General features: G+C 41.8%; 1 protein-coding gene across 2 annotated transcripts in view; it reads right to left on the reverse strand.

Moving 5' to 3' along the window:
• Window positions 1-657: 657 nt before the first annotated feature.
• The window catches only part of LOC130921657 (adenosine receptor A1-like), an 85,496-nt gene continuing 70,327 nt past the window's right edge, over window positions 658-15,826 (reverse strand). The window contains exons 2-3 of one of the 2 annotated variants that reach the window (XM_057845801.1): window positions 6,674-6,968; window positions 658-2,719 (exon numbers count right to left, since the gene is read on the reverse strand). In XM_057845801.1, coding sequence (XP_057701784.1) covers window positions 2,333-2,719; window positions 6,674-6,968 — 682 coding nt within the window. In that variant the 3' untranslated portion in view covers window positions 658-2,332. The remainder of the gene's footprint in view (window positions 2,720-6,673; window positions 6,969-15,826) is intronic. The other variant, XM_057845804.1, reaches the window with a different exon arrangement.

Raw genomic sequence — 15,826 nt, forward strand, 5'->3', positions numbered from 1 at the left:
AATTTTGTAACTCACCTTTCCAAGCACAAGATAGATTCCTGCCGAATTTTCGTGGACGAGGACCTGTTTCACCCAACCAGCAACAAAGTATTTATAAGCCTCCAAGCTCTTAAAGTTTTTCAAACTTTCGTGAGAATAGGCTGATTTTGTGTGGACAAGATAGTTGTACAGTTCAGGGTAGCTAGCAGATGTCAGGCAAATACGGCGGGCCAGCGGGTCGAAAAACATCGATTTAGGCATCAAATATGGATCTGGCGAATGGATAAACTGAAGCTTTTCCACATAACGCCTTTTATGCAGCGCATCAAGTGAGTTTACAGCATCCGAAAACACCGGGTCTTCCATGAAATGCATTATAAATTGCTCCATCAATTGAGACCATTGATAATACAGACACAAAATGACGGACAAGTGGGCGGAACCATACAGCGGGCACGTGATTTTGTGACGTTGGTGGGTAGGGTCTATAGGATAATGAAAATGACAGTCACCATTTTGTCTCTCCACACATTTTGAACAGTTATAACTTGGCAGATATACAAGACATCTGCGCCAAACTTCCCGTGCTTAGTCAGAGTCTTACCTTAGAGTCCTGTAGTGGTCAATTGCATCAACTCTGTAGCGCCAACTAGTGGCAGCAGAATTTAAAGCCTTTACATGCTCGAAAACTCACCAAAATTTGCACATACATTAGGCTTTGTGTAAATTTTGATAATTTTGCAACATTGCGAAAAAACCATAACAAAATGCCTCAGTGGCGCCCCCTTGAAGGGACTTAGGCAGCTTATAGAGGCACGGAATTAGGTACACTTGGTCGAATTGGCCCAATTAGAAGACTCATTTGGGGTTTTGAATAAGGCTGCACAGCTCAGTAGCGCCTCCTTTTTTGTAGGACCCTCTTCTACAGGGTTTTTTTTTCTCCTACGTGTGTGAGTGTATTTCTAATCCCAAAAATTAAGTGTTCAGGTGCCTGATGAAAAATATTGAGGTTTCGTTGAAGCAAGCCATAGGTGAAACTGACCGTCGCCATTTTGTCTCGCCGCAGATTTTGAACTTGGCAGTCATACAACATATCTGCACCACTTTCCATGCTTGGTGAGAGTCAGATTCTCTGAAGCAAGTTTGACAATGAACATTGATATACGGGCAGCACATTGTAGTGATGTTTTATTCAACCGCGTGACATTACTGGCACAGTTTGTCATATGAAACTTCCATTAACACGTAATAGTGAAAGCAGAAGTGACAGTTCTGTCACTGAAAAGAACTGTCATATTAAATAAGGCAACTTTTCTTTGTTAAAAAGAAAGTTAATGACTTTAGTTGTCATGGTTTGTTTTATTATTATAAATTAGCTTGGGATACGAATGATGTTGGGCATAGCTGTGTGTAATTCCATCTCCCATAGACTCAAAACTTCACATTTCTTAGTATTAGTCCAATAGCATGTTAGTCCAATCTGCTCTGAAACGGTGAGTGTTGATACAAATTAGTACTCAGTTCTTTTGTAAATGACAGTGACATTGTATTTGTTACACTAATAGAAAAACACTTGTAGTACAGTTGGCTAATGCGTACATTACAGAGTATCTTGGATGATAAGGATAGTATTGGAAGTCTCAGCAACGCACAGTAAAGACGAGCAAGTCCATTTCTCGTGTGCTCGTGCACAAAACGACTCGAAAAGCAATTGGGTCATTCTGACCTGAGCACAGCTCACCAAACTGCATTGCATCATTTAGCATTGGATTTTTGCATTTTCCCCTCATCATGCAGTCGTCTCTCTCAAAGCATCTGCTTGGCCATCGTAAAATTTCTTAATTACTTCCACATCCTGCTTTTAATGCGCATCCATGTGCCTCACCACTTTAATTGTTGGGGGGAAAAAAATAATTCAATTACTGGGAAGAGCGTAAACTAGCTCACTATTATAATTTATCAAACTACAGTGGTACCTCAAGACACTTTTTTTTTTTTTTTTAATTAATATAACCCTAATCCAATGCTCGAAAAACTTCTCGTAAAATGAGTTTTTCGTATACTGAAGCATATGTATCTGGACGCAACACTGTAGTATTCCACAGTCCTTCACATTAGCAATGACATCACCAAAACTGGTGCTCGCCGAGACTTAAAAAAACAAAACATTCACGCACGAAAATGATCCTCTTGAGGAGAGTTCGTGGATGGAGTAGTTCCACAGTAGCAGCCTTTAAATGAAGTCTTTTTGTAATCCCTAGAGTTTAGAGGTAACAAAATCCCAAATCCTGAATAGGACAGTGAAAAACACTGGAGTGTAACATTAGATATTGCACACGTCGTTTTCCAAGGATCACACATCGTCATCGTCGTCGTAATCCTCGTTCCTCAGCCTCCTGGAAGTGTTCTGTATTCTCCGACTCCCTTCCTGTGGAAGCTGACCAACGGGATCTCGACAAAGGACGTACTGATGGCAAATTTTCCAGAAGGCCGTGCGGAATTTCTTAATGCGGAAAGCGTACACGATGGGATTGACGGCAGAGTTGCCGTGGGTTAGGAGGATGGCGATGAAGACCAGGGATGCCGGTTTGTCACACTTGGGGCAAAAGAGGGTGATGCAGTTGAGGATGTGAAGCGGAAGCCAGCTAACGGCGAAGAGTAGAAGAACGAGAGCCAAGGACTTGGCTAGCTTTAGTTCTTTGCCGAAGTATAGACTGGGGTCTGCGTGGCTCACCGTCACCTGCACAAAGATAAGTACCACAATTAGTGCTGCAACAATTAATCGATTAATTCCAGTAATTCGAAAAAAAATTTGCTGACTCGAGGATAAGGTTTAATTAGAGTGGCGTTGTAATGGTTGGTTTTGAAAGTGTTTGCATTTAGTTTTATTGATTTGGCTAGATACACTGCCCTCCGATGGCAACAGTCAATATGACGTTACTGATTTAACAAGGCTGCATCCAGCTGTTCACTGTTTGTTTTTTAATGCATTCGTAATTTAGTTTATAGGTACAGTGGGGCAAATAAGTATTTAGTCAACCACCAATTGTGCAAGTTCTCCTACTTGAAAAGATTAGAGAGCCCTGTAATTGTCAACATGGGTAAACCTCAACCATGAGACACAGAATGCGCAGGGGAAAAAAAAAACAGAAAAACACATTGTTTGATTTTTAAAGAATTTAAGTTTGAGTGGAAAATAAGTATTTGGTCACCTACAAACAAGCAATATTTCTGGCTGTCAAAGAGGTCTAACTTCTTCTAACGAGGTCGAACGAGGCTCCACTCGTTAGCTGTATGAATGGCACTTGTTTTAACTCATTATCGGTATAATAGACACCTATCCACAACCTCAGTCAGTCACACTCCAAACTCCACTATGGCCAAGACCAAAGAGCTGTCGAAGGACACCAGAGACAAAATTGTAGACCTGCACCAGGCTGGGAAGACTGAATCTGCAATAGGTAAAATGCTTGGTGTAAAGAAATCAACTGTGGGAGCAATTATTAGAAAATGGAAGACATACAAGACCACTGATAATCTCCCTCGCTCTGGGGCTGCATGCAAGATCTCACCCCGTGGCGTCAAAATGCTAACAAGAACAGTGAGCAAAAATCCCAGAACCACACGGGGGGACCTAGTGAATGACCTACATAGAGCTGGGACCACAGTAACAAAGGCTACTATCAGTAACACAATGCGCCGCCAGGGACTCAAATCCTGTACTGCCAGACGTGTCCCCCTGCTGAAGAAAGTACACATCCAGGCCCGTCTGCGCTTCGCGAGAGAGCATTTGGATGATCCGGAAGAGGACTGGGAGACTGTGTTATGGTCAGATGAAACCAAAATAGAACTTTTTTGGTAGAAACACAGGTTCTCGTGTTTGGAGGAGAAAGAATACTGAATTGCATCCGAAGAACACCATACCCACTGTGAAGCATGGGGGTGGAAACATCATGCTTTGGGGCTGTTTTTCTGCAAAGGGACCAGGACGACTGATCTGTGTAAAGGAAGGAATGAATGGGGCCATGTATTGAGAGATTTTGAGTGAAAATGTCTTTCCATCAGCAAGGGCATTGAAGATGAGACGTGTCTGGGTCTTTCAGCATGACAATGCTGCCAAACACACAGCCAGGGCAACAAAGGAGTGGCTTCGTCAGAAGCATTTCAAGGTCCTGGAGTGGTCTCCAGATCTCAACCCCATAGAAAATCTGTGGAGGGAGTTGAAAGTCCGTGTTGCCCAACAACAGCCCCAAAACATCACTGCTCTAGAGGAGATCTGCATGGAGGAATGGGCCAAAATACCAGCAACAGTGAGTGAAAAGCTTGTGAAGAGTTACAGAAAACGTTTGGCCTCCGTTATTGCCAACAATGGGTACATAACAAAGTATTGAGATTAACTTTTGGTATTGACCGAATACTTATTTTCCACCATGATTTGCAAATACCGTATTGGCCCGAATATAAGACGATGTTTTTTGCACTGAAATAAGATTGAAAAAGAGGAGGTCGTCTTATAACTGCGGCCTTTGGAAAAAAAAAAAAAAAAAAAAAAAAACTGCGGCCTAGACATATACCCATTCACGACGCAGGATGGCGCCAGTCATCAATGAATCGAATGCTGAACGCGACTCCAGCGGCCAAAGCGAACCCCTGACACGAAGAAGAAAGTAGTAAGAAGGAAAAGAGAAGAAAATACCGGTAATAGAAGAGATAACCGAAAATGGAGAAACTTCGCGACAATTTGGAGAAAAGTGGGTCGAAGATTGGCCAGGTTAATCGGCAGCTGAGGAGAAGTTATGACGCAAACTTCAAGTTGATGGTGATAAATGAGGCAGTGTCTTCAAACAACTGCAAAGCGGCTGTGAAATATGGTGTCACAGAGTGTAATGTACGGAGATGGAGAGCTCAAAAAGATCGCCTAAAAAATGCTCACAGTCAGAGAAAAGCTTTCCGTGGTCGTTTCTGTATAAAAATTAATTTGGTGTTCAAAAAGTCTTTTTTTCAAACTTGAGTCTTGAAAAAGAGGGGGTCGTCTTATAATCGGGGTCGTCTTATATTCGGGCCAATACGGTAAATTCTTTAAAAATCAAACTGTGATTTTCTGTTGTTTTTCCACAATCTCTCTCATGGTTGAGGTTTACCCATGTTGACAATTACTGGCCTCTCTAATATTTTCAAAAAAATAAAGTTCCGGCAAGAAATTCTAACCACTTTCACCCCTGTATATACTGTTTGAGGCTCAGCTCAGGTATTTTAATTTTTCATGTTCCTTATCCGATTACTCGATTATTCGAGCTAAGTAGACAATCGATTAATCAACTACTAAAATACAGTGGTACCTCTACATACGATCACTTCGACACACGATCTTTTCGACATCCGACGTAAAATTTGAGCCGCCATTTGTTTCTACATCCGACGAGTTGCTCGAAATACGACGACATGACAGCACTGCAAACGAACGCACGGTGGATTTTCTTGTGTGAGAAATCAACACAGTTTTCAAAAAAAGTTGATACAGTTGGAGAAACAAGGAAAAAAGTGATGCTTACCTTTGAAATGAAGATGCAAGTTATAGAAAAATATGAGCTTGGTGTGCGCGTCCCTGAACTGGCTCAACAATACAGCTCCATGGTCCTCTTCCTACCACCGTTCGCCACTATTTATAAGTTAAGGTGACAATTATTATTGTGGTAACATTGCCAAGGAAATCGCCAGCTTCGTCACGTTTTTATCATTTATTTAAGAACTTATCCAACACAAAACGCCCATTGTCTTAAGCAGTTGACTGCTCTCAAGAAAACGAAAGTATTATCTCTACCGCACCGACCTATCTCACCGTGACGTCAGCTTCGCGGTGCGTTCAGGGACAGTAAAAAGTGTCCGCCATATTAGAATCCAATTCGTTACATTATTTACAGGAATAATTATTAATTATTCTTCTTCTTATTATATTATTCTGACTTATTTATTTATAACTTATTTGTTTTTCTATGTTTAATTGCCATTTGTAACAGTGCCAGCAGTATTTATTAAGAATTTAGTGTATGTTTTTAGGCTTTGGAACGAATTAATGGAATTATAATGTATTCCTATGGGAAAATCCTGCTCGACATACGACCATTTCGACTTACAAACAAGGTCCTGGAACGAATTAAATTCGTATGTAGAGGTACCACTGTATTCGATAGCTGCAGCCCTAGACAAGATTACAGGGAAGATACTGTACGCAGCGACAAATTGAAGCAACTTGAAGCTCGTTAAATTTCACAGCAGCAGTATTTCGCAAGAGCCCGAGAGTCAAAAGAGAATGCACAAAGGCTAGTTACGAGGTTGTTGAAATTATTAATTAAAAACAATAATAAAGCAAATGTGACACACAGAATGACTTGCTAAAATTTGCTTAAATATATTGTTCTACGTAAAGGACGTCAGCCAGGATCGGCCCCTACATTTTTACCGCACCAAATCTGGCCCCCTTTGCAAAAAGTTTGGACACCCCTGGCGTAATGTATCGACTCCCCAAATTTCATCGCTCTACGTTGAAAAAACCTAAATGGAGATGCCTTTTTTAAAAGTTAAAGGGGGCGCCACTGAGCCATTTTGTTACATTTTTTCATTGCAAAATTATCAAAATTTACACAAAGCCGCACGTATGTGCAAATTTTGATAATAATAAATATTATGCACCAACCTTCTTGTTCAGCTGTTTATGAATCATATAGAAAATCTCCACGTAGATGAGCAGCATGAGGAGAAGAGGGGGCAGCACCCAGCCGAAGAAGTTGAAGTAGACCATGTAGTCCATGCTGATGACCGTCTCGAACCGGCACTTCACCACGAGGTCGTCGCTGACGAGGGAGCCGTTGTCACGGAGGTGTCGTAAGTTGTTCCATCCGAACATAGGTGTGAGGCCCACAAGGATGGACACCAGCCAACACAGCAACACTGCCAAACGAGCTCGCTGAGGGGTGACCACTCGCTTGTAGCTGCGATACAAGTGAGAAAGACAGTGTTTTAATTTCTAGCAGTCTGGGTAAGTTTGTTCGAATTGACCACACAACGCTAAAACACTGTAAGCTAATACAACTTTTACAATAATGGCTAACAGTTTCAAAACGTATTTTCAGTGGTGGAATGTAACAAAGTAAAAGTACATCATTACCGGTGTTGTCACAGATTACTTGAAAAAGTAATTTAATTACTGATTACGCCTCAAAAAAGTAATCTACTTTACTGATTAGTTAATTATCAGAGTAACTAAGTTACTTTAAAATTAATCTATCAGTTACTTTTACCCATTTTTCTCCCTTTGCTGCCTCAACATAAGAATGACAACAGAAAAATGCCATCACATGTAATTGACTTTCTAATGATTTAATTTAAAGGGGGATATCAGAATTTTGCGCTAGCTTAGCCACTCCGGAGCCCTGAAACTAACAAATATCTGACAAAGTGCTTAGAATTTGTTGAAATCAACTCCACCGACCAATTAAACCCCGCTAACTCTAAGTTTAAGCCTAATGTCAAAACTTCTGAATTTCGGGTTATGGTTAACAGCATATCGGTGCCAATGTAAAACAATGCAAACTGACGGCACAATAATCAATAACACACAAGTGGATTGTACAGTGCAATAAACACAAAGGTGGTGGCGGGCGCGAATGCGCGTGCAGCCGTGCACATTAACAACCCGGAAGTACTCCTCTCAACACACACGCGTTCAATTTGGCCACAAAACGTGGCGGCAACTAAGCACTTTACACTCAATCGGACTTACAACACATCCCACAGATGCTAAACGAACACATCACCTCATGACGTAAAAGTGCAACACGCATATCATGTACACAAAGCTTTCCAACTTGGAACGATGACTGCCCGTCGTTGCTACGGCAAAGCTACGAAACGGCCGCGCATGTAGGGGGTCCAACCTTTTGCTGATACCCTCAAAAAAATACCTTCATTCATGGATATCCACAGATCAACATTCCCTCGCAACGTCTCAACACTCGGCGCGAATGTCCACCCGCCTCAGTCCCACAACACGTGAAGCGAGACCAAAACAGGAAATAGCTAAGAGGTTGTCATGGAAACAACCCGGGTTACGAACGAGTTCCGTTCCGACGCTAGCGACGTAACCCGAATTTCCACTTATGTCGGAATTGACCCTTTAAAGTGCGTACGACAGGAGAAAAAAAGCCTTAAATAGCATTATTATATAAATTAGAGTTATCTTTTGATACGGTTCGAGTGTATACAATAATTTGGCAATGCGCAGATGGCGGGAAATTAGTTTTTCTTTAACTCATTTGCTCCCAAAAACATAAATATGTTCTATTTTTAATTGTTTCAGTGTCCAAAAGACGTATTTATACATCTTTATTTATAGGTCTTTTACTTTTTTTTTTTCACAAGAGACATCTCTTGGTTCTGATTCAATTTAGCTCCAAAGCACAATGCTGAAAATCCATTTTAAAGCAATAAAACTGGCCACTGCGCATTTGGTAGGACCCGTAACCCAATTCACCGGAACAAACGACTGGCCGCACGGCCGGGGCGCCGGCGGAAGACGACCGAATGGATGTCCAGGATGCCAGGCGGTGGACGACTGAGCAGAACAACCGGGAGGAAGCCCGGGATGCCAGGCGCTGGACGACCGTGCAGAACGACCAGGACCACCAGTGCAGCGGATAATGCCGTTGAGTCCGTGCTGCTCGCCGAGCAGAGCCCGCGCCGCCGTGCTCATCCGCTCATGTCCCCCACACCCTCCAGTGTCCTGCACGGAAACGCACACTGCTAAACCAGTTCCCCCCCAGGAACACAAGTTCCCCAAGCGAATTCTGCCACGAGGTAGTGGTCACCACAAAAGACAGACTCAAAAAAATTCATCTTTATGAGACAGGGGGCGATCAGGGAAAAGTTTACCCCGGCTGTCGCAGCCACAACAGCGTCAACTCTCAGTTAGTTATGTGTAAATAAATTGTTACTTTGCTATCAAAAGCTCTGTTTGTCTTGTTGTTTATGTTATTATGTAAATGGAAAACATTCAGAGGTTTGAGATGTAACTAAAGCAAAAAATAGCTGTGTTAAAGTCAAAGTTATGTTTGAAATGTATGCTTTCACAATAAGCTCAATTTCTGTTTTTCATCAGAAATTGGAAAATTGCTCAAACTAAGCTATTTTCTAATGCTGATTTGTAAAGAATGGAAAAAGATATGAACTAACTTTTTCCTGCTGAAAGAAGAGAGTCTAATCTTTCTTTTGGTGGGTTCCATGTTTATATAGCAATGGAACAGAATTTTCTGTGGGCCTTGCAAAATCAGTCAAAATCCAGTAAAACGGCCAGGAGCGAAGGGGGTTACACCGGTGAAAATGGCTGGGAGTGAATGAGGTAAGTACCCCTAAATGCCTCCTAAATCTCAAATAACTATCCAAAAGCATGTATTATACGTCATTGTACTGTCGTCGCCAAGACGTTGGAGCTAACTCCTAGCTAGACCCAGTGTTGATCAGAGGCACTTTAAATAGTGGCAGGTTTGTAGCGAATCCTGGCTAGCTTGAGTTTGAATGTGTTTCAATCTGAACATTGCCTGGTGCCCAGTTTGAAGGAAGTAAGGACCCTTGCGCAACCATTTTACTTCCCTTTTTAAAGAAAAGTCAACTATTTCAGTGGAAAGATAGTTCTAGAGCAGGGGTGGGCATTACGTCGAATTTTTTTTTTTTTTTTTTTTAATGTACATAGTTAATCATGTTATGTGAGCAAACATAATTTACCGTCCATTTTTTATTTATATTTTTTTAAATGTACACAGTTATTTGTGTTTTGTGAGCAACATAACCTCATATGTTGCTCACAAAGCATAATTACTGTAACTGTACATTTAAATTTTTTTCTTTTTTTTAGTTCACCCTCCTCTCTTAAGGTAGAACGCGGGAGGTTGTCTCATTTAAAAGTAGATCTTGGAGCAAAAAACTTTGAGCACCCCTGTTCTAGAGCATATTGTAGGTGAGAAAAAGTTGAGTAATATAACTCTATCTCATTTTTTCATATCAACGATACCTGGTATTTGAACAAGGGTGCAAAGACTTTTTTTTCCCGTTGTACATTTTGCACGAAAAGGGCAAACAAACCTTGCAGCCATACCCTTAATCATAGGAAATACTGTATTTTAGATAAGACCAGGGGTTAAAGTGGGCAGGAGACCTCGGAAGCCAAGCTCCACCTCCTACGTCAAATGAACTAATAATTCAATTCAAACTGGCAGTGGCGCCCATAGACTGTATATAAAAGGTAGCGCCGTGGACTACATATCATTTTCGCATGCATAGTCTGCATGGCTCTCGCATATGTAAGTGCTGACATGCTTAATAAATCAGAACGCAGCATCACCCTCTGCTAGCTCCATGGCATCTACCGAGTCAGTCAAACCACCTGTGTTCGTTGAAATTGTCTATGCTTTGAATGTGAGAGTCTAAAAGGGCGATTAAACCAAGTCCTGTAATATTCAACATACAGGTCGTCCCTGGGTTATGATGTACAATGGGGCAAATAAGTATTTTAGTCAACCACCAATTGTGCAAGTTCTCCCACTTGGAAATATTAGAGAGGCCTGTAATTGTCAACATGGGTAAACCTCAACCATGAGAGACAGAATAAGGGGGAAAAAAGCAGAAAATCACATTGTTTGATTTTTAAAGAATTTATTTGCAAATCATGGTGGAAAATAAGTATTTGGTCAATACCAAAAGTTCATCTCAATACTGTGTTGTATACCCTTTGTTGGCAATAACGGCCAAACGTTTTCTGTGACTCTTCACAAGGTTTTCACACACTGTTGCTGATATTTTGGTCCATTCTCCTCTAAAGCAGTGATGTTTTGTTGGGCAACATGGACTTTCAACTCCCATCAAAGATTTTCTATGGGGTTGAGATCTGGAGACTGTGGCTAGGCCACTCCAGGACCTTGAAATCCTTCTTACGAAGCCACTCCTTTGTGGGCCTGGCTGTGTGTTTGGGATCATTGTCATGCTGAAAGACCCAGCCACGTCTCATCTTCAATGCCCTTGCTGATGGAAGGAGATTTTCACTCGAAAAATCTCTCGATACGTGGCCCCATTCATTCTTTCCTTTACACAGATCAGTCGTCCTGGTCCCTGTACAGAAAAACAGCCCAAAAGCATGATGTTTCCAACCCTATGCTTCACAGTGGGTATGGTGTTCTTCGGATGCAATTCAGTATTCTTTCTCCTCCAAACACGAAAACCTGTGTTTCTACCAAAAAGTTCTATTTTGGTTTCATCTGACCATAACACATTCTCCCAGTCCTCTTCTGGATCATCCAAATGCTCTCTAGCGAACTGCAGACGGGCCTGGACGTGTACCTTTGTAAGATGTGCTGTAATGCTTTTGCACACTAACAGTATTTACAATAATTAAACCAATTATGTGTGTTTAAAGCTAGGTGTTATGATTATGTTTTCTCATGTAACAGTCTATTCGCTTGTGCTTTAGTGCTTACACAATGAAAAGAGTAAGGTTTCTGTTTTCAGTAAACGTCACCATAATGTTTCATTCACGGTTTCTGTTCTCAGTAAACGATACCATAACAGCTATTTCTCGGTAAACGAAACTTACGCATGGGCAATGAATGCTCTCCTACTTGTCAATAAAAGACGCAACCCCAGGGAGGGGGCTGAGAGAGGCTCACTGTGAGCAAGCGTGCTGCGCTGTTGGCCCTCTCCCTGGTGGCCGCCAGTGAAAACTTATCTCCGTCTCAAGTCTGATTCTTCCTCCGTCCCTTCCTAGGTCTTTGTTGTTTTCTTAGTTCAAGTATTAAGTTTAACCTAACGACCTTCTTCAGCAGGGGGACACGTCTGGCAGTGCAGGATTTGAGTCCCTGGCGGCGCATTGTGTTACTGATAGTAGCCTTTGTTACTGTGGTCCCAGCTCTCTGTAGGTCATTCACTAGGTCCCCCCGTGTGGTTCTGGGATTTTTGCTCACCTTGTTATCATTTTGACGCCACGGGGTGAGGTCTTGCATGGAGCCCCAGATCGAGGGAGATTATCAGTGGTCTTGTATGTCTTCCATTTTCTAATAATTGCTCCCACAGTTGATTTCTTTACACCAAACGTTTTACCTATTGCGCGAGGGAGATTATCGTGGTCTTGTGTAACCGGTGTGTCAGCGCCGCCCCGCGTTCCGCTCCTACCTCTGACCAGGCCGGGACGCGAACCCGCGTGCCACGACGCTTCCACTCGGCAGGCAAGGACGGTAACCACTGCGCCAATAAAGCTCGAGTCAACAGCGCAGACGTTAGTGTCCTTACATCAGTGCTTCTCAATTATTTTCTGTTACGCCCCCCCAAGGAAGACGTAAATGTTTCGCGCCCCCCCCAACTCTGCCACCACTGTAAATAGTATCATTCGTCTATATTACTATTATAAGTACGCCTCAGCCTAAAATTGTGTCCTTTTTTTTCTATTAAAGAAAAAAAGTAACATAGATCAACTTATAATAAAGTATAACTTTTTTAACATTGTGTTGCTTGTAACAGAAAAGACTTAACGCGCATCAATTTGCCTGAAGTTAAAAAAAAAAAAAAAAATCACATCCAAACTGTAAAAATACACTCAAGGTACATTTTTGACCATTTGATACTGAAAAATAAAATGTAATAAAATCAGTAAATAATAACAAATTCAAATTGATTAGAAACATTTACTCTTCAGGACAACGTGCCAAAAAATTTGACCGAAAAACAAAACTGAATAGAAGGGGGGGGGGTGGGTCTTTGGACAGAAGGAAAGTTTTTATTTTCGCTGATTCACCACAGTGCTCACTGGTTTACTGATATAACACTGACAAAGCGGGACGACTGTGACAATTGGCAATATTCGGCACATTTTCGCTGAAAAACAATCAAGCGGCTTATCAATGAGATTGAGGTCGAATGTCTTTAAGTGGCGTCTTAACTGATTTGGCTTCTCCGCTATAATCATTTTTAGACTCAGTAAACAGTGGTCTTTCCTCAGACTCAGTAAACAGTGGTCTTTCCTCATTTCCCACTATATTAAAAGTCAAAGGCAAACGGCCCGAAAAAAGCGCATTCTCGGCGGCCGAGGTAGAACCGTAGGTGAGGGCGGTGGTCGTGACGATCCCAAGCCGAAAACGGCACTTCTCGGCCGGACACGTGAGAACCGAAGAAGACAGTGGGTCGCTGCGTGAGTCCAGCTCTGCATGAGTCTCTTCCGTGTGCTCTTGCTTGCTTCAAAAATACTGCACGCACTTTGAAAATGAGAGCGCCACTACCACCCACGGAGTGGATGTGCAAGTACACTTTATTCTAGTACGGCAAAAAAAATAAAAAAAATAAAAGCATGTTCCCCGAGGTCACTCGCGCCCCCCCTGGCTTCGCTCTGCGCCCCCCTGGGGGGGCGCGCCCCACCATTTGAGAAGTACTGCCTTACATGAAGGAATCGGCAGGGAGCTTTCCACGCTCCATGACAGACCTGCGTGTACCCGTTACACTCACCCCCCGAAACCTTCGCTGCCGATCCGGGTCACGGCACCATTGTAACCGGTGTGTCAGCGCCACCCCACGTTCCGCTCCCACTTCTGACCAGGCCGGGACGCGAACCCGCGTGCCACGACGCTTCCACTCGGCAGGCAAGGACGGTAACCACTGCGCCAATAAAGCTCAAGCCAACGGCAAAGACGTTAGCGTCCTTACATGAAGGAATCGGCAGGGAGGTTTCCACGCTCCACAACGGACCTGCGTGTACCTATTACACTCACCCCCCGAAACCTTCGCTGCCGATCCGGGTCACGGCACCACCACAACTGGTGTATGTCACCACTTGTATATCTTCCGTTTTCTAACAATTGCTCCCACAGTCGATTTCTATACACCAACCGTTTTACCTATTGCAGTTTCAATCTTCCCAGCCTGGTGCAGGTCTACAATTTTGTCTCTGATGTCCTTCGACAGCTCTTTGGTCTTGGCCATAGTGGAGTTTAGAGTGTGACTGACTAAGGTTGTGGACAGGGGTCTTTTATACCGATGAGTTAAAACAGATGCCATTAATACAGGTAACGAGTGGAGCCTCGTTAGAAGAAGTTAGACCTCTTTGACAGCCCGAAATCTTGCTTGTTTGTAGATGACCAAATACTTATTTTCCCCTCTAATTTGGAAATAAATTCTTTAAAAATAAAACTGTGATTTTCTGGTTCTTTTTCCACATTCTGTCTCTCAAGGTTGAGGTTAACCCGTGTTGACAATTACAGGCCTCTAATCTTTTCAAGTAGGAGAACTTGCACAATTGGTGGTTGACTAAATACTTATTTGCCCCACTATATTCGACTTACGCGAATTCGACTTTACGACATCGGAGTCTCGTCCGCCATTGTCCCTAGTCATTTTTTTTTAAAGATGCGTAAACAGTACCTTATTGTACCACACAGCATCTTATTTATAACTTTATTAATTTGATGTGTTCTGTCCTCATTAAACGTGAAGTTGTTCAGCTGGACACACAGCAAACAAGGCAATTGTGTTTTTTGAAGCTTTTTCCTTACTTTTGACAATTTCTAAAGCTGTAACAATCAAATGTACACGTATGTTCAAAAACAACACGGATTTTAACAATAAAACACTGGACACAAAACCATCAGTGTTCAAACATCCATCTCGTCTGATCAAAATGTAAATTTAGTAGATTAAAAATTAGCCTAATATGCTTAGAAAAAGTCCGCTAGCTTCAATGCTACGAATGCTAACGTGTTTGCAATTTTCATAGTGAATCGCTCACATGCAACTCCACAAACTGCCGCTCTAAACTTAATAACAAATGCATAAACAAACATTTATTAGCTGAAACAACTTACAGCCTTATGTGGGCCACAGGAGAGGACAGCTGTCCTTTATCCATATCAGACTAGTCTCCTACTCACAGTCCAGCCACACCCAAAACTGCCACCAGAGGGCAGTGTATCCTCCATCATTAAAAAAAAAATACAATACAGTAGGGCTGTCAAACGATTAAAATTTTTTAATTGAGTTAATTACAGCTTAAAAATTAATTAATCGTAATTAATCGCAATTCAAACCATCTATAAAATATGCCATGTTTTTCTGTAAATTATTGTTGGAATGAAAATATAAGACACAAGACGGATATATACATTCAACATACGGTACATAAGTACTGTATTTGTTTATTATAACAATAAATCAACAAGATGGCATTAACATTATTAACATTCTCTTAAGGCGATCCATGGATAGAAAGACTTGTAGTTCTTAAAAGAAAAATGTTAGTACAAGTTATAGACATTTTATATTAAAACCCCTATTAATGTTTTCGTTTTATTGAAATTTGTAAAATTTTCAAACAAAAAATAAACTAGTAGCTCGCTATTGTTGATGTCAATAATTACACCATGCTCACTGATGGTGTAACACATAAAATCAGTTGGACCCAAACGCCAGCAGAGGGCGCCAAACACCAAAAAACAAGTAACAAGCGAATATTAAACTGTACTGTCATTTTAATCTGTTTGAGCGGGGCATGTGCGTTAATTGCGTCAAATATTTTAACGTGATTTATTTTAAAAAATAATTAACGCCCGTTAACGCGATAATTTTGACAGCCCTACAATACAGTGGTACCCTGACATACGATTACTTCGACACACAATCTTTCCGACGTCCGCCGCAGCTGAACAATGTGAAAGTAAAAAGTCCCTCTCTCACTCTTTCAAGTCAGCCATACGGTGCGTTCAGGTTCACCAGGCAAAGCACAGCCGCCACATTACAACCCGATTCGTTACATTATTACAGGTAT

Source organism: Corythoichthys intestinalis, chromosome 9 (genome assembly GCF_030265065.1).
Source record: "Corythoichthys intestinalis isolate RoL2023-P3 chromosome 9, ASM3026506v1, whole genome shotgun sequence".
NCBI classification, from domain to species: Eukaryota; Metazoa; Chordata; class Actinopteri; order Syngnathiformes; family Syngnathidae; genus Corythoichthys; species Corythoichthys intestinalis.